At 36.7% G+C, this 23,866-nt stretch overlaps 1 protein-coding gene across 1 annotated transcript; it reads right to left on the reverse strand.

Moving 5' to 3' along the window:
• Window positions 1–2,188: 2,188 nt before the first annotated feature.
• Window positions 2,189–11,150, reverse strand: LOC129241843 (leucine-rich repeat neuronal protein 3). Its single transcript, XM_054878372.1, has 2 exons — window positions 10,496–11,150; window positions 2,189–5,375 (listed from the first exon to the last, which is right to left on the reverse strand). The coding sequence occupies exon 2, from the start codon at window positions 5,213–5,215 to the stop codon at window positions 2,948–2,950; it is 2,268 nt and encodes a 755-aa protein (XP_054734347.1). The 5' UTR covers window positions 5,216–5,375; window positions 10,496–11,150; the 3' UTR covers window positions 2,189–2,947.
• Between the last annotated feature and the right edge of the window lie 12,716 nt (window positions 11,151–23,866).

Genomic DNA, 23,866 nt, shown 5'->3' on the forward strand with positions numbered 1-23,866 from the left:
AAGAAAGGCGAAGGCTCGATGCAAACAAATCTCAGTTGCTTTTGTGTTTTTATTTCTTAATGCTGTTAGTTGTGTGCGTGTATTTGTAGAACAGTAGAATAGTAGAAAATAAATCGGGAAACAGGCGATCTCCTGCAGGCATTGGAACGATTATGGATTTATGGGGGCCGTTTGTAAGCACCTTAAGATTAGAGCGAACGGCGGACAAAGGAAAAAGCAATTTTAGTGCTGTGATGGTAGTTACTGGCCTTGGAAGGTTATTAAATGACAAAATGTTATTCTTGAGTTAGGAATAAAACTACCCAATTTGTTCATGCGTGTGTGTACGTACATATACAATACAAGAAAATTTACGTATACACATGTAGGGGGTGCATATACTCGTAGTTGTATCTTTTTGGAAATTAAGAAAAACAAATCTTTATTTATTTATTTAATATAATGAAATATACTTATAAATAAATATATTACAAATCTATTTTTTCGGTACGCGAGTATTAACAGTTTATTCAAAATTCAAGAATTTTCATGAGATAAAATTTCATTTGCGTGGCTACCTTACCTGGCTTCGCAGTACCACAGCCTGTAGACCCATTTTTCCACTGCCTTGTCGACGGTTTCTGGCTCCATCTCACGCCTGAATTGTTAACGGATTGATCGCATAGCATTGACCCGTCACGGCACTCTACAAAAGTGCAACGGCATGAGATCGCAGCGCTGAGGTGGCCAATTGAAGTCGCCAAGTGAAGACGGCTGATAACACAAATAAAGAGCTTGGCGCCCAAAGGATCGCTTGTATCATGGGCTGCGTGGCATGCTGCGCCATTCTGCTGAAAACAAAAGATCGCTCAGCTTTATGTCTTCAATTTCCGATCACAAAAAATTATTTATCGAGCTACTGCAGCGCTCAATGTTGACTGAAATGACGTTTCCAGCAGCATTTTCCTAAAAAATGAGTCAATGACGCCAATGCTCAAAAGTGCACGTCAAACTGGCACTCTCTGAGGATGCAATGTCTTCTCGACGCGTACGGGTTCCGTGTGGGTTTTCAGTTCTCCAGAAGCGGTAGTTTCATCAGAAAAGTTGTTTTTGACTTCTTTTAAAGAAACGCATCGTTGGTGCTACACAACATTGACTTTGGAAATGGTTGCTTGGTTAAAGTGTGGATTCATACATGGCCCAACTAGCGCTTCCGCACCATATACTCGCTACCAATTTGTGTAACGGTTATTTACAGCATGACCATATCTAGTCTGTGCGGTTTAAGAATCTTATTAGTTGTTGACGTCTAAGCCAGGCATGACAGTCGCTTCTTCCATAAGGCAGGACATTCACAGAGAAAATGGCAAATCGTTTGCTTAAATTAACAATTTTTCAATTTTCCCAACGGCACCACGAAATGATGGTTCGCACCTATCACTATCGATCTCCCTGCTTTTCCTTCACGTTGCTTGTGCAGTTAACCTTTAATCGAGACGGGTAGGCCATCATCGCATGGAAAAACCCAGTGTAATAAAGTAAGGGGAACATAGTTCGGAGACGGACTAGGGTATCGAGGCCGACAAGCTCCTACCCGAAACTAATTATCGCGAAATCGCAACAACAGCCTCGGATTGATAATCGAACCCAACGATGCAGACCAACGCAAAAGTCTAGAAAGGCCATTGATTGCAGACTTTTAACATGGAATATAAAGGCAATGTTACAAGCGGCAGCACAGGTCCACCCAGGATTGTCATGCTAAGAAAGAAGAAGATTTCCAAACGTTTTTTAAGCGCAAAGCGATTAATTTTATTCTGCGCTGCTACCGGCTTTCCTTCGATTTTTCCAACCTAAAAGGGCTGCCTTTCAAAATTTCTTATAATTAGAAAAAAAACCACATGGAACACCCTGTACGTACTAAATAGTATACCATCTTGTTTTTCTTCAGCAGTACAGGCTAGTTAACAAAGCTGGCTATCATCCTCGGAATGATTTTTGAAGTCCCCGATTATATCTGTTTACCAAAATTTCTGCTGCCTTCGCCTATGGAGAAAGATTTCAGATTTTCGTAATTTTTTTTTGTTCATAATTTTAAATTATGTAAATAATATGTACTTCAAAACTTTCGTACCCTTGCCTGCATTGGTTATTGAAAAAAGACTTGTTTATTTTTTAATTCAAAAAAGTTTGTTCTTTATTTATTTTATTACTATTTTTGGATTTTGTCGTCGATTTTTATAATTTAAATATTCTTCTAACTATTCAACTTAGCGCAGGAATTCTTGTTAAAATTAAATAGTCTAACTAAACAGCTTTTGTGTTAAATAATTTACAATCCTTTAACCACCAAATAAGTACAATTCTTTCTTATCTTTACAGTTACCGTTAATACAATTCAGTGCTTTTGTTTAAACAAAAAATAATAATAAGAATGCTTATTATCTACATTTAACTGTTATACTACAATATTTATAAATATATTTACACATAACTTCTGTCTTCCGATTTGTTGCTGTTCCTTTAGTAATGCGAATTTTAAACTAAAATTTTTTTTTGTGAAAGGATTTTTTAGCTCATACTTTGAAAGTAATTTCATTGAAGAATCATTTCTGTACTTCTATGGCATTCCGCTGGTTGCCAAACCACCATTTCAAAGCATATTTTTAGGTGCACAAACTTAGCCTATTGTCTTTGCTGCTAATTAGTTACTTAAGTGATATAATTCGTTGGTTTTCTATTTATGTACTTAGGGTCCTCGGTAGTAATACTTGAAGTTCTATCTCTTTATCTCTCCTACTCACTCCTCCTGCGCTCCCTCTCTCCCTCTCTCTTTCTTCGCTTACGCTACGACACTCGGTCACATCACAGTTGGCGCCCACTAAGCGTATAAGCTCAGCTTCGGATGGTGATAGGTGGGGTAACGCACTGCCAGCGGCAGCTCATTACCGACACTAAACACCTGCGATCAGTGTGGATTACGCATTGTGTTGCTGTTCTGCTGCTGCTGCTGAGGCTGGGACTGCTGCAGTTGTTGCTTGTGTGCATTACCACCCATAAAAGAACGACGACCTGAGGTCGCCAAGCCATTGCGCAGTGGCAGTGCTGGCGGCAATGGTGGTGGTGTAGGTGTTTTAGCGTTGCGCGCCTGTTCCAGTGGCATGGAGTAGTGAGTGTTGCTGTAGATGTAGTTGGCATCCATTACATCGCTAGACGCGTCGCATTCACTACGTGCCGAAGTGCCATAATGCAGCGACTGTTGTTGTTGTTTTAGCTGCTGTTGTTGTTGCTGGTTGAAGTGTTCTTGGGTGAGTCGCAGCTGATGTTGGCGTGCCTCGCAGGCATTCACCCCAGGCGAATGCATCATTGGCACATCGGCATACGAGTAGCACGGCTCACCGACATCGAGCGTAACGGCAGAATGCGCGAATTGCGGTTTCGTGTAATGGTTCACGCTTTGCTGCGGTTCCGTTGCGCTGCCATTGGAGGGCTTAATGCGCAGAGAGTAGGGTACGCAATCGTCAATATTAACACTCGTTTGTAGGGCTTTCTTTTCGTTCAGCACCGATGCCGTTGGTACTTGCAGCTGTTGTAGATTTTTCTGTGCATCTGGTGCATTCAAGTCATTGATGGGCATGGTGCAGAAGCCGTAGTGGCGCGCGGCTGGATGGTGTGGTGTGTAGGTGTTCGAGAAGGTCGAATGTATGCCCAGACTGCAGGGATGATGTTGATGGCGCGTGATGTAGTCCTCATCGCAGAAAGTTTTCTGATATTCACGCTCCTTACGTCCCAATGCTGAATTACCCCACACGCCGCTGTTGATGTAGTCACGTATCTTGCGACGACAACGGTATAGTATCAAAGCCAAGGCAGTTAGCGTGGCAGCTGAACCAACGAGCAGCGCGCCAATCAAAGCTTGTTTACGTGGATCGGTGTGTGAGCAGCCCATAAGGGTTGGGTTCAGGTTGCGCAACGCTTCGCCATGCAGGCGATCGGGAAATGCGCAGTAGACTTCAGAGATTGCATCGTTTGTGCCATTCTTCTCCACCAATAAATTGCGCAACCACATCACGCGACAGTCGCAAGAGATCGGATTCTCCGATAGATCAAGTGTGATGAGATCACGCCATGGAAACAGGCCCTCCGCAAGCGAGGTGAGCGCATTCGCTTTCAGGATGACGTGACGCATGTTGGGTAAACCGCTGAGAGCGCCTTCTTGCACCTCATGCAACATCTTGTTCGACGAGAGATTTAAGTACTCCAAGTTGCCATTTGTGGAAAACGCGCCATTCATGATGCGCTTCAATCGAAGAGCGCCACTGATATCCAAACGTTTCAACTGCTTTAGTCCAACAAAAGCACCTTCAACAATCACTTCGAAGTCGTTCTGGCCCAGAGTCAATTCTTCCAAACGCACCAAGTGACTAAGACTGAAGGTGGGCACGCGTGTCAGCCGATTGTCTGACAGATCCAGCTGGCGCAACGCTTCCAAGCCCTTGAATGAATCATGCGAGATATTACGCAATCCAGCGCCACGCAAGTCCAGACGTGTCAAGGCGGGCACATCTTGGAAGGCGGCAGCGGGCACTGTTAGCAAGGTGTTCATGCCAAGAAAGAGTTCTGCCAAACTGGGCATCGATTGAAAGATTACCGGATCTGGCACCGAGGTTAACGCATTGTCATCCAAATACAAAATACGCAATTGTGACAAACCGTCAAACGCTTTGGGATCCACAAAGCCGATGCGGTTCTTGCCCAAATTCAGCTCCTCGATTTTCACCAATGGCGTAAAGGTGCCCAAGTGGAGCTCTGAAATCAAGTTGCCTCGTAAATTCAACACCGTTACCGCCGAGAGACCTATCAATGTCTTATTGCTGATCGCGCCTATCTTATTGTCATTCAAATGCACCTCCTGCAGTTTTTTCTGGTAGGCGAAGGTGCGCTGCGGTATGGTCATCAGGTGATTTGAAGACAAATCGAGGAATGTCAGCTCGGCGTAGAATTGTATTGAGGAATCGATCGTCTTGATTTTGTTGTTGCGTATCACCAAACGTTGTATGGACGGATTGAGTGCAATGGGTAGCACATCCAATTGACCCTCGCCGCACTGCACGACCAGCGTATTGTCATCGCACTGGCACCCAGGCGGACAGTTAGCCAAACCGCTGGCAGTGGCGGCAAGCAGCAAGTAGACCAACGAAGTGAAGAAAATGCCTTCGAGACGCAACATTTTCATATGTGTGCGTGTGTGAGTTTTGTTGTGAGTTATTTTTGTTATTTCACAGTCGATACGACTGTAAAGCTTTTTGTTGTCTTTGCGATGCGTTGTGATGCGTTTGTGAAATCGAAGATATATGAAGCGCGTGTAATGAATTGATTTTATAAGCGTTCCATTGCTGCAAGAAAAACGAAAGAAGAAGAAGAAGAGGTGGTTCAGTATTGTGTTGGAGTTGAGAAAATTAATTCAATGTGAATTGTATGGAAATATACGAGATAAGTAGTGAATAAAGGTAATAAAATAGGAAAATAAGAAAATGTTGAGGCTATGGAAATTGGTTGTGTGGTTGGAATATTTGTGAAATTGACTTTTCTTCGTTTTTTGATTACGAAGTCGAAGTTATTTATATTTTTCAATTAATATATATACGCCATTATTTCCTTTTAGTCATAAACAAAAATTAGACTTAGGGAATGTTGAAAGCATGAAATTAGAGAACAAATATATCTATAGAAAAATTTTTTTAAATGGAAATTAACTCCATTCCAAGCTATTTTGTTTAATTTATAGTTTAACATATAGTTTATATTCAGCTTTTTTGTTAAATATATTCAGCGAAGTTGATTATCAGATATTTGAAAGGTTATCACACTGCGATAAGTAGGCATAGCAGAGCGACTTATTGACAAGTTTGGATAATAAATTTCTTTCTTATTTACTTTTCATAATATTTTTATGATTCATTTATGAATAATTTTATATTTATTTTCCTACCAAAACCATATAAATTCAAGTTTCAAACTTTGTGCCAACTTAGAAAAAAATTCAATAAATTTCCATCAAAATTTCATAAATTTTTATTTAAAATCTTCTAGAAAAATTTCTAGTATGCAGTTTTATAGGCGATTAAATTTTATCAAAGCGCAAGTTTCAATTGACGCAAAATGCGCTTTAATTTTTCACAATTTTTTTTGTGTTGACGCTGCTGGTTATAAAAAATATTGAGTATTCGTTTGCAACAAAAAAAAATATTAACAAAAATCAAATAGATTTTTGAGCCACCGAAAAGTTGATTTTATTTCAACAAGATTTAATGACTATAAAGCCGCATATCCGAACTGTTTCTGATTAAAAAGTTCGAGAATTTAATGTATTTTTTTTTTTGATTTTTTTGTAATTTGCATAAAGTTGGAAACTTAGACTTGTATGGAATTTGTGGGAAAATTAACTAAATTTACATAAAAAAATTATGAAAAATTAAAAGCTATTAAAAATCAAACCGATTTTTGAACCACCTCAAACTTGCACTTTATTTATCAAAACTCAATGGGCTATAAAACTGCATACTCCAAGTGTTTCCAAAAACTCTGACTGAAAAGTTCGAGAATTTGATGTAAACTTAAAATTTTTTTTTGTAATTTGCATAAAGTTGGAAACTTGGATTTATATGAATTTAGTAGGCAAATGAAATCGATTTCCACAAGAAAAATATTAAAAATTAAAAGAGAAAGAAATAATTTGTCAAAATTTGTTAATATATACATTTCAGCGCTCTAGTTATTTTGCACATACAGCCATAGTCAAAAGCCATACAGCCATACAAAGAAATTTCGTACAAATTCAAGCACTTGCTTTGAAGTGAAATATACCGTTGTTGTCTTTTCATTAGCACCAGTTATCTTTGCATACTCTAAATATTTTAACAACAACATTTTTCATACATACAGTTGTTTAACAACTACAAACAAAGGTTTTCTAGTGAATACTTTTGTGTAAGCAGTTTTGAATATGGGTGTAGGTGTGTGTGTAGCATTTTTTCGGAATTAAAATTATTTTATAATTAAATTTTCAATTGAAATTTATGTAAAAAATTAAAAAACGCAATGGTTTTTACATTTGCGCAAAATTCGCAAAGTGAAAAATTTTAAAAAAGTGCAAAGATGAAATTGAAATGTATGTAAAAAATTAAAAATCGCAATGGTTTTAACATTTTCGCAAAATTTTTGTTTGTGCACTTTAATCAAAAATTTTTTTTATAAAAATTAATAAAATTCTTATAAATTAATCAAATTTTTATAGAAATCCGAAAAAATTTAAATCAAATTGAAATTTTCTTTAAAAATTTTATAAATAATAATAAAATAAAAATAAAAGTTTCCATAAATAAAAAAAAGTTTTGTCCAAATTTTGTCCAATTTTTTTTTTTTTAATTTTTTAAATAACATACAATTTATAAATACAAATAATATAAAATTTAGTATATTACATAATTAACCAAAACTTAACTAAAAAATTTTATTTTTTTTTAATAAATTTTATTTTTTTAAATAATACACATTCAAGAATTTCACATGTAGCAACAACTGATGCTAGAATCAAAACATATTTATTTTCTGTTTAAGCATATTGTTGTAGTTAAAAGAACTGAAATCTATTATTTTATTAGTGTTTAAAATTATTTACTAGTTCTAAAAAATAAATAAATGCAATAAATTTTTTTATTAATTTAAAACACATATCTGCATATTTATGTATGCACATATGTATATATGTACAGGAAATCACAATATTCGTAAGCAAGTAATTGAAAAAAATGATTGAATGCAAAAGCTTTAAACCAAATTGTATAGAAAAGTTTTCTCAGTTCTACTTTTACGTCACGAAGTCTGCTTTTAAAACACCCGCAATTGGATATTTAAAAATACTATCAAATTTTCTTTGGCTTTTTGTTAAAAAAAAAAAACCCTTTTTTAGTTTACGCGCCCATTTTGTAATTTCAATTCATATTTAAAATCAATAGGGCAGCTCGCAATTGAGCTAAAGCCACTCTCATGATGGCATTTCCAAATTATGTTGGATATCAAATGCATTAAATATTATTTTATTATATGCCAGTATATTTGCACTTAATTCTGAATTAAAATTCAAAAAAAGATACGTTTTTTATTATGAAATTTAATTTTTTTTTATTTTTATATCAACTAGTAAATATTTGAATTGGTTTTTTTTTTCATAAATAAATTTTTGTTAAAATTTTTTCTAATAGCGGTCGCCCCGCGGCAGGCAATGGCAAGCCTCCCTGTGCCTCTGCCAAAAAAAAAAGCTCCTCATAAAAAACCATCTGCCGTTCGGGGTGAGCTTAAAACTGCAGGTTATAGGTATAAGAAAAACCTTATTTTGTTTCAGATGAAATTTAATTCTTCATTTAGTTCTATAATTTAGGGCAGAAAATTAAGGTGTGCATTGAATGAAAAATTAATAATTTGAATAATTTTGTTTTTCTTTTTTTTGTCAAGGTTATTTTTGCTCAAATTTCATATATATTTTCATAGTAGTTTTGATATGAATTTAGACAATTTTTTTTTTCTTTTTTCTATTTTCGCTTTTTGTAATACTGAGCTATTTCCATTAATATTTGGCAGTAGCTAATTTATTAAAAAAAAAATATGTATATCAAATAGGTAATTACATTTCTTTTTTTGCGCTTAATTATATGTCAAAGCATTTTATCTTTAAATTTAATTGATAACTTCAACTTGCACATGAATAAACTATCGAATTTTTTATCAGCTAATATTGAAATTCAGTAGGCGTTTAAATAACTAAATGTTTACCTCTTTATAATGCGCCGTGCATTGTTATTTCAATTAACATTTCAAAAAATCGAAAACTGCTTTAATATAACCTGATCTCTTAAATTTGTATTATAATTACCAATTTTTTCTCATAAAATTACAAATTAAAGGCATTACCATATAATTTCGTGCAAAATACTAAAATGTAATTACATATTTGATAATTTTTTTTTATTTTTCCTATAAATTAACTTTCGTTGATGTTCACATATAAATATTAATGTTTACAAGCAATTTGAAAAAAGGGTGTAGAGCTCTCGGGACAGGGAGACTTTTAGATATAATTAACTTCTTAAATGTATTAAATGGTTAAGTATTATTCTTAAAATACATATATAAAGTTAAAAATATTAGCTTCTCTTTAAAGCAAAAAAAAGATAATTATTTGAATTTTTTAGTAAATAAATTTTGTTTTGTGTTTACATACATAAGTATTTTTAATATATATCAGCTAATATTTTCTTTTTTAATTTTTAAAAGAACGAATTTTTTTACGCAATAAATATAAAAAAATATAAAAAAATAATTGGCGCTCGTCTTGATGTTATTTTACTAATAGAGGGACCCAGGCACTTAAACCGACTCCGAATGTCTGATATTTGTTTTTTGTTTTTTATGAGGATATTTTTCGTGGTAGTAGGAAGTACACTCGGCCACCGCTGTTAGAAAAAACGTTTTCTACATTTTGGTGTTTCACGGAGACTCGAACCTGCGTTCTAATATTATACAAAAAGTGTATAATATGATACAAACTGTTTAAAACTTCGGCATCTCATTTCACCGAAAGAAATGCATTTCATACGCAAAACGTATTGTGCAAAGTATCATACATCTACATACATATTTTGCCGTTTCCCGCCATACAGCAGCTCTCAAACAGCTGTTTATGCTAAAGCAGCCACAAATATCAGTAAAATTTCCAAAAACGGCGAACGATTAATTCAGACTGTTCAGATGTTTTTTTATTGAAAAATATTCGAACAGTTTAGATCTCGTATTTACTACACACCAAATACTTTACGTAAATAAAATTTATAACAATTAAAAAAAATTCAGGTATGATTTTCATTTTGTGCGCTCAATGTATCTACTTGGTGACCGAAAATTAAATTAATATTAATAAAATATTGTTTTTCATAGTTTTTCATTTCATACCCTTCTACGATAAGCACGAATGCACTAAAAATTTTGTATGCCTTTACTTAATTTTCCAAGTGCGCCGCTTGGCGGCAGCCAAGCAACTTGAACTAACCTACGAAAAATTTTATATAAAATTATTTTAAAATGTAATTTGATTTTAAATTAAAATAGTTTTGCCCTTAGGAAAATTTTATATAAAATAATTTAAAGTAAAAATTTAATTTAATTTTAAAATAAAATAAGTTTGCCTTCAAAATGCTTTTCCGCATTTTCTTAATATTTCAAGAATTGTCTATAATCTAAAAAATACTTAACATAAAACACAATTTTGAAATCAGCTATTAATAAAATTATAACTTTGAAAATGCAATTTGCGCTTGGTTTCTTCCACTATAAAACTTAGTTTCACAAATACAGAGTTTCATAAGAAAAATCGCGCTTGACCTCTTCAACACTTTCATTACAATTTCTTATTTTGGTAGTTTTGAAAAATTCAAAATTTTAACTCAAAAACACAACTAACCTTTTTCAGCAGTCCAGCAGTTTCACGTGCACATCAAATATCAGGCGTCATGCAATTTTTCGATTTCACCAATATTTCCCACGCTCATGGCAAGCGCAGCGATCACTAATTACAATTTGATTTGATTTTTAATTTTTATTTGATTTCCTGCACAAATCGTCTAATAACGCGTTTCCGTTGTAAACACAAATGTTTGTTGTTGTTTAGTTATTAGTTTGCATTTATAGGTGCCACATACATATATTTTTACACGTTTATATGCGCAGTATTTGTGGCAAAGCACTTACACAAAAATCATTCTGTTAAATTTTATTAAATTTCCACCACAAGTGTTATGAATATTTGACTATGTTTTCTTTATTTTTTAAACTTTGTTTTTCGTTTTCAAACTCAGCACCAGCTGGTACACCGTGAGCGATAATCCAAGTGTTCGCTTTTATCACGGCTTTGCTAATAATTTTGTCGAAATTCCGCACAGTCTTTGTCCGTACTTGACACTTTGCAGCAATTCAACTTTTCACTTTGTTCGCTCTTCATTTATAGACGGCTTATTTATGTTTTTTTTTTTTTCTTCTTGAAATTTTCGAAAATGTTCAATTGTGTCTTGGTATATTTCCCCAAGTATACAACCGCACACGGTCAAGCAACGAACTACACTAAATCTTCAGCGAACTCAATGCGCTAACAACACCTCGGTTGGCTATAGTGGCCCATGGAGAAGCGGCCAAGCGTGAATAATTCTGCTACCTAACCAGCAAAGTACCAACTAAACCAACGATGGCGTATAGCAGCAACAACCCTCGGAGCAACTTGCTCACTCATTGCTAACCAGCAGCGCCTTCGGCTGCCTTCGATGCTTGGAGTACTCGTTTGAGTGCTCAAAAAGCCAAACAAAACCAGTTTGCCAGAGCAATGCAATGACGATTTAGCAGGCACTTTGAAGGCGACACGAATACGAACTCGAGAGTAATAGGTACGGAAAAAGAAGAGCGCGTGTACATTTGTATAGGCACAGCAGCAGCTGCATTTTCCATCAGCGCTCATTAATTGGCCATCGAGAGTGTGCGACTCCAAATTTGCGTTAGCACTCGAATTCAGTGTTCGCTGAGACCAGAAACCTCGTGGCATGCCTAGTTTGGTTTTATTTTGAATTGAGAACTTGTGCTCGCTCTTCTCTGGAGCGCATCCATTTGCTCAGCAGTTGTGTGCCTGCAGAGGTCGCTACGTTCAGTAAGTCAGGGGAAATGCACATGTTTTTGCGGCTCTCTTAATGTGGCAAATGTGTGAAATGCATTCAATATCTTTGCTCCAACTCTCACTCATTCACTCAAAACTCATTACACAATCACTCAAGTATTTTTATTGCGTGTTTAATTGAGTGATAACCTTTAGGCTTCTTGGGTCTAAAATGCAGCTGCTTGCTGCAAGGGCATGGTATGGCATGCTGGCCAGTTATACAGACGGGCAATTGGTGCTGCAACATCGCAGCTGTAGGGTTGAGAAAATTTACAGTCCTGTTTTCAACTGCAGGCAGCAAGTGGATGGGAACGTAAAATTATTTTAGCTTCTAAAACCCAGTCAAATTTAGTAAGAAGTAGGAGTTGTTGGGTTTTATATGTCGTTGGTAAATGTAGAAAATGCATAAAACAAATCTATGCAAAGGAGTAGTGATGACAAGTTTGTAGTTTAAGCATGAATTCTTTTTTATGCCGGACTTGTATTCACTGATATACAAATATACCTACATACAACATACACTAAAACACTGTGGCTTCAACTTGAGGTTATAAGCGGATATGCATGAGAAAATGTCCGCATATGCATTACGGGCAGTAAATAATGCTAAATACTAAAATAATTCAAGGGTTCCGATTTTACGCGGAGCTGCATAGAGGGAAAATTTTACTTTTTTTACAATTTTTCTCAATGCATCAAGTGTCCGATTAAAAAAATAACGATTTTTTTAACTGCTGAGCGAATCTATTTTTTTGGAAATAGAATTTCTTTCATTATGGAATGATGTAAAGCATACAACCTTAAAATCTCCGAGGTCGCCCACAAAACATTTGTATGCATATCTCGGACCACTGCTTATCATCATACATTCATGCTTTTATATAATACTTAAGTTTAACTAAAATATGCGCATATAATGTTTGGTCCGGATAGCCAGAAAACGTTTTTTTGGATCTTAATTACAATGATGTCGAAATTTTGCTAAGCCAAAATATAAAAATTTAAAGTGTTACGCATCTACTAATTAGTATCGTGTTGGACGTCATCCTGAAAAGCGCCTCGTCATCTGGAAGCGGAATTACCTGGCGCCAGCAAAGCCGCCTAGCGGACCTCGACCATACAGACGACATTTGTCTGCTGTCCCACAGCAACGGGTAGATATATTCAGAAATGCAGTGTTGACAGCACTGCCAATGTGACAATTCATGCAATTGATAGATTTGCTGACGTTTTGCAAATAAATTTGCTGCATTTAAGAACGCGCTCTGCAGTAAAATGGAATTATTACTATCATAAGTTTAGTAGCCAATGATGCATGTGAGTCAAAAACTGTTAATTTTTTATTAAATTTAAGAAAAAAAAACCGCGTAAACCGAGGAACGCCAGCGAACACCTGAAGACGACTGCTCTAGTCAGAAACCCGAGCCATGCGTCTTAGTTGGAATCAAATTAAGGGGTTGGCGCAAAACAGGCACAAATGGTCTTTCATTTCGTTGTGGCCCTTTGCTTCAAGTTGGAACTCTAGAAATTGATAAAAAGTCATTTAATAAATTGTTTGTTAACATATTAAGTGTTGATTTTTGTTAACTCTGGTCACTTATAGTCGGTAATGCTGTTCTTTGATGCAATCTTCTGGCTTCTTCTGTTCAGACGCGCATAAATTACATTTGTCAAATCACACCCCACTCATAATTGCAACTACATCTGGGTGTATTTAATAAAGTGGCATTTAAATCTAACGGTTTATTAATCAAATGCCACCCACTTTTTTCCAATATGGAAATATATTATCCATTCCATATAAAGGGTGGTTAAGTTTCAAAGGCCGGTATTGGTTTTGAATAAAATACAATTTCTTTAGGAAATTATTGTCATTTCTCTTTATTGTGATAATACTGGTATAGCTCAATTACGCATAGAACAAAATATCGGCCTCGGCGGCACACCTCCACCTGATGGTTCAAATTTTCGATGACGCTGAGGCATAATTGAGGTTCTATGCCGTTAATGTGCCGAATTATCTCATCCTTTAGCTCTTGAATTGTTGCTAGCTTATCGACGTACACCCTTTCTTTCAAATAACCCCAAAGAAAGAAGTCCAACGGTGTCAAATCACATAATCTTGGCGGCCAATTGACATCGCCGCGACGTGAGATTATTCGGCCATCAAATTTTTCGCGCAAAAGAGCCATTGTTTAGTTAACTGTGTGACAACTGGCACCGTCCTGTTGAAACCACCTATCGTCCACATCCATATCTTCCAATTTGGGCCATAAAAAGTTCGTTATCATCTCACGACCGAATGATGCCGCCGGCCCATAAATCGCACCAAACAGTCCCTCTTTGTGGGTGCATTAGATTTTCGGCAATCACTCTTGGATTATCATTCGCCCAAATGCGGAAATTCTGCTTATTTACGAATCCACTGAGGTGAAAATGTGCCTCATCACTGAAGATGAAGTGCGCGATATGCATTTAGATTTGATCGCCCGTTTTCATAATAAGCCTGAATAACTTTAACGTGTTGCTCGATTGTATATCTTTCCATGGTTCAAATTGAGTTAGTTTGAAATTGAAAAATGTCAAATCAAATGCAAAAAAAGACTTGACGTTTAGGTGTGGTTTACATTCAACATCGGCCCTAGAAACCACCCTTTATATATATATAAACTTTGCATAAAGAAAAATGAATTTCAATAATAAAATAAAAAAATAAAAAAGGAAGTGGAAATTTTAAAAAACCTTAAAAAATCGTTCTTCTATGCATTTAAAAGTAAATAAATAAAATAAAATAAAATTGTCTGTGTGAGATTGTGAAAGAAAGGCTGCTTTACGATCATATGCTTTCTTTGACGTGGGAAGTGCTTTTAAATTTTTTGTCTGTCGATCGTGTTAATTTTTTCCTGGCTTATCTCCAATGCAGCTGAGTCGATTTTCAAGGGACGAGCACAGGTACATATATAACTGCTTTTTATGCCAAAAATATCAGAGCCATACAAACTTACGCCGCTCAAGTTTGGGGTTATGGGTTGATAAAGTAGATAAACTTCAATGTTGCTTCATTAAAAGAATCCTTAAACTACCCGAGTTCACGCTGAACTATGAAATAACACTAAAAACTAACGTAGAAGATTGCCACGTATATTCCTTAGAGCATCAAGTACATTTGGAAAACCATGTATTAATATAATTGCAGCAGACACAAGCCCATCTTAAATAAAAATGTGTTTTGGCTTAGGCATCTGAACGATATTGGAATGGAGTTCAGCCTGAAGTTTGAAGAAAACATCACTGCTATAGTCTAGCAAGATTGCTGTATACAGCTTCTTACCAAAAAAAGTTAAAAGATCTGAACATACGAGTTCAGATGCGAGTTTCTAAACACTCAAACTTCTAAAAAAGATATGCGACTAGCTGTTATTACAACAATTTTCAAAGCAAATGTGGTCTCCTAAAGCTAAATGCAACTACTTCTTAGGAAGATGTCGGGCACCGAGGAAAATCAAATCACAAGATACCTAAACGCAGCTAAGCTAGATGAAGCAAAAATAATAGATATACTTAATGGCCACAATTGGAAAAGAATATCTTGTTTTATATACTCAGCCTTACGCTATAAAGATTTTTTTATTAAAGAGTTTAATTTTTGAGCCCTGCCAGACAACATTGTTATTGCCACAAATTACTACTACTATTATTAATAAAGGGTGATCAGATTTGAGGTACTTTTTCAAATAGGGTTTTTGACAGATCTCCCGTGACTACTGTCAAACTAAGAACATAATTTTTTCAGTATTTATTGGCATGTTATGATGGAAAGACTAATGCCCCAACAAAGTTTACTCTGTGAAAAGTGTTCATCGCACGCTCAGGCCAATTAATGGTGTTGAGCAATGAGGCCCATTTTTGTCTTAGTGGCTACGTTAATAAGCAAAATTGCCGTAATCGGGCTGAAGAGAATCCGTTCAAGAAGGCCATTACATCCATTGAAAACAACCGTTTAGTGTCTCATATGGGCTGAAAGAATCGTCGGCACATATTTCGTCAAAGACGACGCTGGCGCCAATGTAACAGTGAATAACGAACGTTATCGCGCCATGATAAAAGACCTTTTGATACCGTAAATTAAAGCGCATGATTTCCACAACCTTTGGTTCCAACAATACGGCGCTACTTGCCATACAGCAAGCGAAACAATGGATTTACTGCGTCGTCGTCTCGGTGAGCAATTCATCTCTCTTCTCGGACCAGTGGATTGGCCACCAAGATCGTGTGATATCCCACCTATGGGCTTTCATTTGTGGAGGTATGTAAAGGCTTAATGCTTTGTGCGTAAACCAGCTTCGATTGCGGCATAGGCAGCCTACATTGCCAAAATTATTCAAGAGATACGGACCGAAGCCCTCAAAATTGCTGTTTTGGCCGAATTACGGCACAATTGCGACCAACATTTGAAAGGGATTAATTTTAAAAAATAAATGCCATAAATGGTTCTACACAAAAATGATAAAGATTGCCCAGTCAATTTGAATTTTCGTTATTTTATTTCAATTTCAAATCCGATACTTCTAAATATCATCCTTTACTAGTCCGAATAAGTTCACACTGAGAATTTAAGTTTATTGAGTAAAAACCAAAATTTTCCCAAAAATGGTCTATCAACACTAATTCAGTATTGGATGATTCCACTACGTTGTTGTATACTGATAAATATACATTTTGTAGTATGCAAAAGTGTGTGACGTTACAAAAAAATGTTAATAACGCAGTGTGCCGCTCTTCTTTGCCCACACGCCCACACACACGCACTCTACAACACAAACTCGAATGTAAATGCAAATCAAATGCTCGAATTCCACTTTTACTTATATACGAACATACAACTACAAGCTAACAGGCCTTAGGGGCATTACAGTCAACACCAATTCAACAACAACAGCAATATAAGGACCTTCAACCTACGAAGAAAAACAACTTTCACCAAAAGCATCACATCCTCTTGCCAATCCCTACCCTTCCGTATCCCCATTCCATAGCGCTATCAATGCCTTCGCTTTACCACATCAGCCGCATCATTATCCGCAACGCTCGTTTAAATGAGTTAATTGAAAGGATAAGAACGGCGAAGCACCAAAGTGGCTGACACGCCGCCACTGAAAACCTAAGCGCGCATGTGTGTAAAAGTGCTCAAGCGTATGCAAATATATGTGTGCATGTGTGTTTGTATTTGTATATGTCGCCTATAACGCCTATAACGCTCGCTTCCTGCTGATGGCTGACTGCAGATATGAATTCGCATCGCGTAATTAGACGTGCCGCAGCATCTCCTACTAGTGCCGCACCGTCAGCTATCGACGCATTTAACTAGGTGGAAATGCCACAGCAATAACCAGCTTAGTCACCACCACCGCTGTTGCCACCTTTCAATGTTACGTTTTTTTTTTCTTGTTTTTTGCCTTCTATTGAAGTGTGCTGATTATTTTTATAAGTAGCCGCGGCACTGGTGATGGCGTTGGCGGATTAAGCACCTCTTATCAGCAAAACCGTTAATGAGTTGAGTATCATTATGGCGCATATGTAAAGGATTGTGTATGCAAGCACGGCATGAGCACACATACTAATAAACTGGCATACTGATATGTATAGTGTGGCACAAACAAACTGAAGTGCTAATAAATACATGTGTGAGTGTGTGAGTGTTAGAAGTATCCACAAGTACTTGGAGTACCATAAATTGAAGTAAGCGCAACACCAGCAACAACAAATGCCTACCACATGGGCGCAACAACTGCATGCATATATGTACCTATGTATCTATGTATGGGTGTATGTTAATGCTTGCAACGCCTTGATTTTGAAAAATTGTAATTTTTTTTCTATATTTTTTATAATCTTTTGTAATTGTTTTAAATACTATTTATTACATGCCCACACTAGTGACATATTTATGCTGTTATTACCCCAAAAATACAACTATTCTGGTAGATACCACATGGGCGTCTTCGCCAACATTCAGAATGTCATCACCATTTGGTTGCATCTTCGTAAAAAATATCTCTCCTTTAGGATATGTCCTTTCAATATTGAGTTACGATTTTGGTTTGGTGTATGTATTACAATGTTTTCCTTTCTGTAATAATGTATTAAATTTTTATGCTGAAGTGCCCTCACTCAAAAGTGTCAAGTGCGCAATAATCACTTACTTTAAGGCACTCGAAGAGTTTTAATAGTTTTCTTGGTTTTTACAGCGAATCGATGTCTCTGGTTTGTAAGTTCGTGCTCAATAGCGTGCTAAGTATTTTTTGAACACAGATGAGTACTTGCATACACACACATGTACAATTAAGTACATGTATGCATATGAGGATTACCATCATTTCTTCCCCCGCAGTCAAGCCAAGCAAACCGAGACTTGTGTACGACCAGTTCGCTTTGCAACTCTATTCTATCGTTTTTCAATGTTTAAAAACTATTGATATAATAGAGCGAAGCCCTTGGAAATAGCACTTGCCATCATATCAATAACAAACTAGTAAGTCAAAGTAGCAGTGTAGGACCACTTAGGTAACTAGTTAATAGAAAACCAAAAAACTTCAGAAGATGTATTTCAGCACGGTAAGCGAAGTTAGTTCTCTGCATCGTGAAAATAGTTCAGAAGGGCCAACATCAGACCGTTAACCGGTTCTCAGCGATTTAGAAGGAATCAGCTGATTGGCTGACGTAACCGAGGTTATGACAATGGTTTCTTTACGAAAAAAACTGAGATTTTGTTGATGGTATACGAAAAAAATCAGCACAATCTTCGCCCATATTGCTTCGTTGCCGTCTCAACAACAACTGATTGGACGACTTTGTGAATATAAAGGGTTTTTCAATAAGGGCGGGTAGATGTTGAAATGGAATAAAATGGCGTTTGCTGTGTGGCACGTAGCGCCATCCTGCTGGAACCACATGTGGTCTAGGTCCATATGGTTCAATATGGGCCATAAGAAATTGGAAGGGCCACCACGTCTACCGAAAAATGGGTGCTATACGCGTAACGTTTGCGTTAATGAACACTCATTTTGATAATAAAGTTGTATCATTTGAACGTGCTGTTCAATCGTGTAACTTGCCATGATGATTTGGCATAAACAACTGAATAAAACAGAATAAACAAACGATTTGACAGATGTCACCAAAACAAAATGGCTGCCACAGGGCGCCAAAATGGACCCGCGCCAATTGAAAAACCCTTTATAAGAAATAGTAGAAGCTAAACTAGAAGGGTCGTTTAAGAAATCTGTGCAAAAATAAAAAGTACTTAATTTTTTGGGTTAAACATTGTTTTATTTTTCGACATAATATCCTTTTAGGCTTCTGCACTTCGTCCAACGCTGTTCTGGTTTGTTGATTCCTTCCGAATAATAGAGCTAGTCTAAGTCTGAAACATAGCCATTCGTTTTTGCAATCACCTCCTCGTTTGACTAAAATCTTTTTCTCGCCAGCTATTTCTTCAAATTTTTGAACAAATACTAGGTCAAGAGATCCAAGAGAGTCAAGTCTGAAGAATATGTGGGGTGGATGTGAAACGAGTTGGAGTCCTATTTCCATTAATTGTGCGACCACAACTGCTGGGGCGTGAACTGGTGTGTTGTCGTTATGAAAAAGCAAAATCGCTCGACTTCCTCGACTCAAACGAATGCCAAACGCAAAGCAATAGACCAATCTGGCTGAACCTTGGCGTGTGTTCTTCCAAGAGATGCTACTAACTAAACATAACCTCGATACGCACTAGTAGGCGCCTTTCAATCGACCCTCATAGAATTTGGTCTTTTCAACAATTCTTGACTTGTTCAAGAACCTCCTCGTCATAATAATTTTTTTCACAATATCTGTTTTTACTTTCATTATTAAGATTTAACTTTTTACGTTTTTTATTTTTCCTTTTTTTTTGTTGTTTTTGCTTCACAGCTAATTTCCGATCAAAAATAGGGAAGATAACGATTTATTCCTAATTCGCAAGGTAACTGATTCAGTCTCACTTGCAATGAGTTAATTTGCTCTCAAAATTTTGTACGGCGAATTACGTTATTCAAAGGCAAATTAGCAAGTGAATTACGCATGAGAGAAGGAATTACGAATGAGAGAGCGAATTACGTGCCGTGGCAGCATATCATTGCTGTGATAGATTAAGGTGTGTCCCCTTTATGCAAATTTCACCAAATAAATCGCATTGGACAAAATTCAGCGAATAAGCAGGCAAGTTAACACTGGGATGCAATACTTCACCTGAAAACTCTTGACAGGGAATCAGGAATAAACATCACCTTACTCGATTGTTAGAGCTCTGTTAGCCAAGACTTGCTTACATGATGCAGACTAGCCTACAACATCAACGCTCTCTAATTGAGGTAAGAAGAATTAGGTAATTCTAGGAGATCTACTTCAACTGCAACATTCTGGTCATCATCATTCTTAATGACATATAGGGGCAACGATTCCAGCGGCCCATAAAGCGCTGGATGTAACGATATTTTAACAATGACTAGGATTGTACAACGAAAACGATTTATATTTGCTCGCATTATTCCCCGAGATAGGCGACTATGAACACTATAAAATATTCGTGATGCCTGATGAGTTTTTAGATTTGTCTTTAGAAATTTATTTGAACGATTTGCAGCCTTTACGAAGTTACTCTATTCATGATTAATTGCCAAGCCAAATTAACCTCAGAATAACCGAGAACTGTCAAATTGACTGTCATAGAAAACAGTGTTGGAAAATTAGATTTTCTTCGTCTCTATAAAAAATCCCTTTTTGGATACTTAAAAAGGAATACTAGTTTTTTTAAATAATTTTCAAAATACAAATTTTTTTGTAATGAAGTGAAGTAGGAAATATGACCTAAATAAGTGAATATGTCCTTAAGTATCTAGGACGACTTTGCCGATAGCCCTTTATACATATATGTGAATACTAGGCCGGGTCGATTTGTGGGGAGGCAAAAAAATCACCCATTGCTCTGTGAAAATCATATTCTAGGGATCAAAATAAGAAACTTTGCCGAAGGAACCATACCTCTAAAACGAATTCTGATGTCCCCCAATTTGGGTCGAACTTTTAGTGTCTTTTGTGGGGAGGCAAAAAAATCGCCCATTGCTCTCTGAAAATCATATTCTAGGGATCAAAATAAGAAACTTTGCCGAAGGAACCATACCTCTAAAACGAATTCTGATGTCCCCCAATTTGGGTCGAACTTTTAGTGTCTTTTGTGGGGAGGCAAAAAAATCGCCCATTGCTCTCTGAAAATCATATTCTAGGGATCAAAATAAGAAACTTTGCCGAAGGAACGATACCTCTAAAACGAATTCTGATGTCCCCCAATTTGGGTGGAACTTTTTAGTTTCTTTTCTCATGTAAAGGCCAAAAATTGTGATATTTTTAAATGATTGCATGGGGAATCCCCCAGGGGAGTTCCACGGGGTGTGCCACTGGCATGGATGGATCGGCCGTCCAAAGTTAGTGGGGGTTGGTCATACATTTGTACTCGATTGGAGCACTCTAAATGGGTCAAAGTGGGATTTTTCGTTCGACCCAAATTGGGGGACATCAGAATTCGTTTTAGAGGTATGGTTCCTTCGGCAAAGTTTCTTATTTTGATCTCTAGAATACGATTTTCACAGAGCAATGAGCAATTTTTAAATCGACCCGCCCTAGTGTATACATATGTCTACATACGTAGTGGTTGCGTACCTTTAAGTATTTATCATTTAACTTCTAAATATAATATAACTCCTCCTCCTTTTGCTTATAATTCAAAATACACAAACACCTTCTCATATGCATGTATGTATGTAAATATGTGCGTGCATCTTAACTTACGTTAGTATATTCTTCAAGTGGCTTTGCTTGATTGATTAGAGTTCACTGGGCTATTTCGTTTATTGTTGCCATTTGATATCTTGACAGTCGACAGACACAGAATGTGGCATGGGGTAAACCGCCAAAAATATAAAAAATTCACTAAGAAATTCCGGCAAAATGCATATGAATGTGTATATGAAGGTATGTACATGTATGCATTTATTTTGGTGTGTTCAAATTTGTTTGCATCTTACAACTTACTATAGCACTTAAAAATATCGAAAAAGGCTTTCACATAGAGGCGAATCCTTCTTTACATAACTCAATTCTGAAGAAACAGAAGGTACCTTTTAACTAATATTTTGCCGTTTTTGTTGATAGTCAAGCAGCAATCAAGGGACTGACCTCAGCACGCATCAATTCTTGATGTATTACCCATTATTTCCCGCTTATCCAATAATACCGCACCCCACTCCCCGGCGGCTTTGGAGTGGAGGGAAATGAAAGAGCGGATGAGTAAGCAAGGAAAGGCGCTAAAGTTGACCTGCAACGCGTAATAAAGGACATAAGTATTCCTCTAAACAAACTACTCAGTTGCCCATATTCAACGGACCCATGTGTTTTTTTTTTTAAATAAAAGAAAAATACAATTTTTTTGATATTGACGATCATAATCATTTTATTTAGTTCAAGTAGATTTGTTGACATCACTTTTTGAATATGATATCTCTCAAATGGCCGTCTTGAGCCTGCACGACTTATTTTAGCTAACATTTCTGCTAGAATAGCGGCTATTTTCTCACGGATGTTGTTCTTGAGCTCTTCTATGGTCTTTGGCTTATTAATATAAACCTTTGATTTTAAATATCTCCTAACGAAAAAGTCAGGTGGCGTTAAATCGGGCGAACGCGGTGGCCAGTCAAAATCGCCATTTTTCGACATCAAAAGACGAGGAAACAATTTCTTCAAAAAATCGATTGTGGTGCGAACTGTGTGTGGTGGAGCCCCGTCTTGTTGAAACCAGAACTGCCTCATACGCTTTCGACGAATAATTGGCATCACAAAAGTAGTTATCATATCGCGATAACGCTCCTGATTGATGGTAACAGCTTGACCATATTCATTTTCGAAGAAAAACGGCCCAATAATCGTTTTCGCACTAACGCCGCACCAAACAGTGACTTTTTCGTCGTAAAGAGGTACCTCTTGAATTTCGTGAGGATTTTCAGTGGCGTAAATACGGCAATTTTGCTTGTTTACCGTCCCATTCAATAATGAGCCTCATCGGACATGATGATTTTGTTCCAAAAATGCTCGTCATCTTCAGCCATTTCAATGACTCTTTGGGCCCATTCCAATCGACGAGGCTTGTCCGCAGGCGACAATCTTTGCGTCAATTGAATCTTATACGGGAATCAATTCAAACCAATGCGGATAATTTGTTGTAAAGTGGTCCGAGCAATGCCCAACTGCTGAGAACGGCGATTTTGGGATGTCCTTGGCGACGTCTCAACACTGGCCCGTACAAGAGCAATATTCTCATCCGATCGCCTTGGTCGGTTTTGATTTGGCCTCTTTGGATTAGAAAGAGCATCACCAGTCGAAAACCTTTCGTACAAACGTTTCATGGTGTTCTTAGAAGGCGCACTTTTCACATTATTTAATTTTGTATACGCACGTTGAGTTTTCACAATTGGCTTCTTTTGTTGAATGTAAATTTCAACAATTGGGGAGCGCTAGCGTGGCATGTGCTGTTCCATGGTAAAAATCTGCTTGGAGTGACGCCCGGGTCCGTCGAATATGGGCAACCCTGTACACAACTGGAGGGCTTCCAAATCGCTCTGGCCTAAACTGAATCTTAAAAGGTCAAAATGTTTGCATGGACTCAACAGATCAGCTACAAGCGTCCTCACAGGTATTAAAACGGGTCACTGGACTATTAGCACCCTAGCCAGTAGAATCGTTGTACCTTTCAATGACTTCTGCAGGAGCTGTGGAGATGATTAAGAAATTGAGTCGGTGCAACGCCTCCTCAGTAAATGTCCTGCACTTGAAAAAAGCCGTGCCTAATATTATGACGATTATTTCCTTTAAGACCTGGGATTTTTTCAAAATGCTCTTCTTCTTAAAATATCTAAGTCGCTTAAGCAACTTAGTTAAGTTAAAAATATTTCACTTCAAAGAAATACATATAATAAAATTTTCTGAATGCTAAATGGGGTTTTCTACACCAAAAGTAGTCGATGATGAAAAGCCTTCATTAGGATTTTGCTTCGTTGAAATTTC

This window comes from Anastrepha obliqua, chromosome 3 (genome assembly GCF_027943255.1).
Source record: "Anastrepha obliqua isolate idAnaObli1 chromosome 3, idAnaObli1_1.0, whole genome shotgun sequence".
NCBI classification, from domain to species: domain Eukaryota; kingdom Metazoa; phylum Arthropoda; class Insecta; order Diptera; family Tephritidae; genus Anastrepha; species Anastrepha obliqua.

What these genes read in the sequence shown, in the direction of transcription:
- LOC129241843 (XM_054878372.1), bottom strand. Translation starts at nt 5,215, where the DNA reads ATGAAAATGTTGCGTCTCGAAGGCATTTTCTTCACTTCGTTGGTCTAC.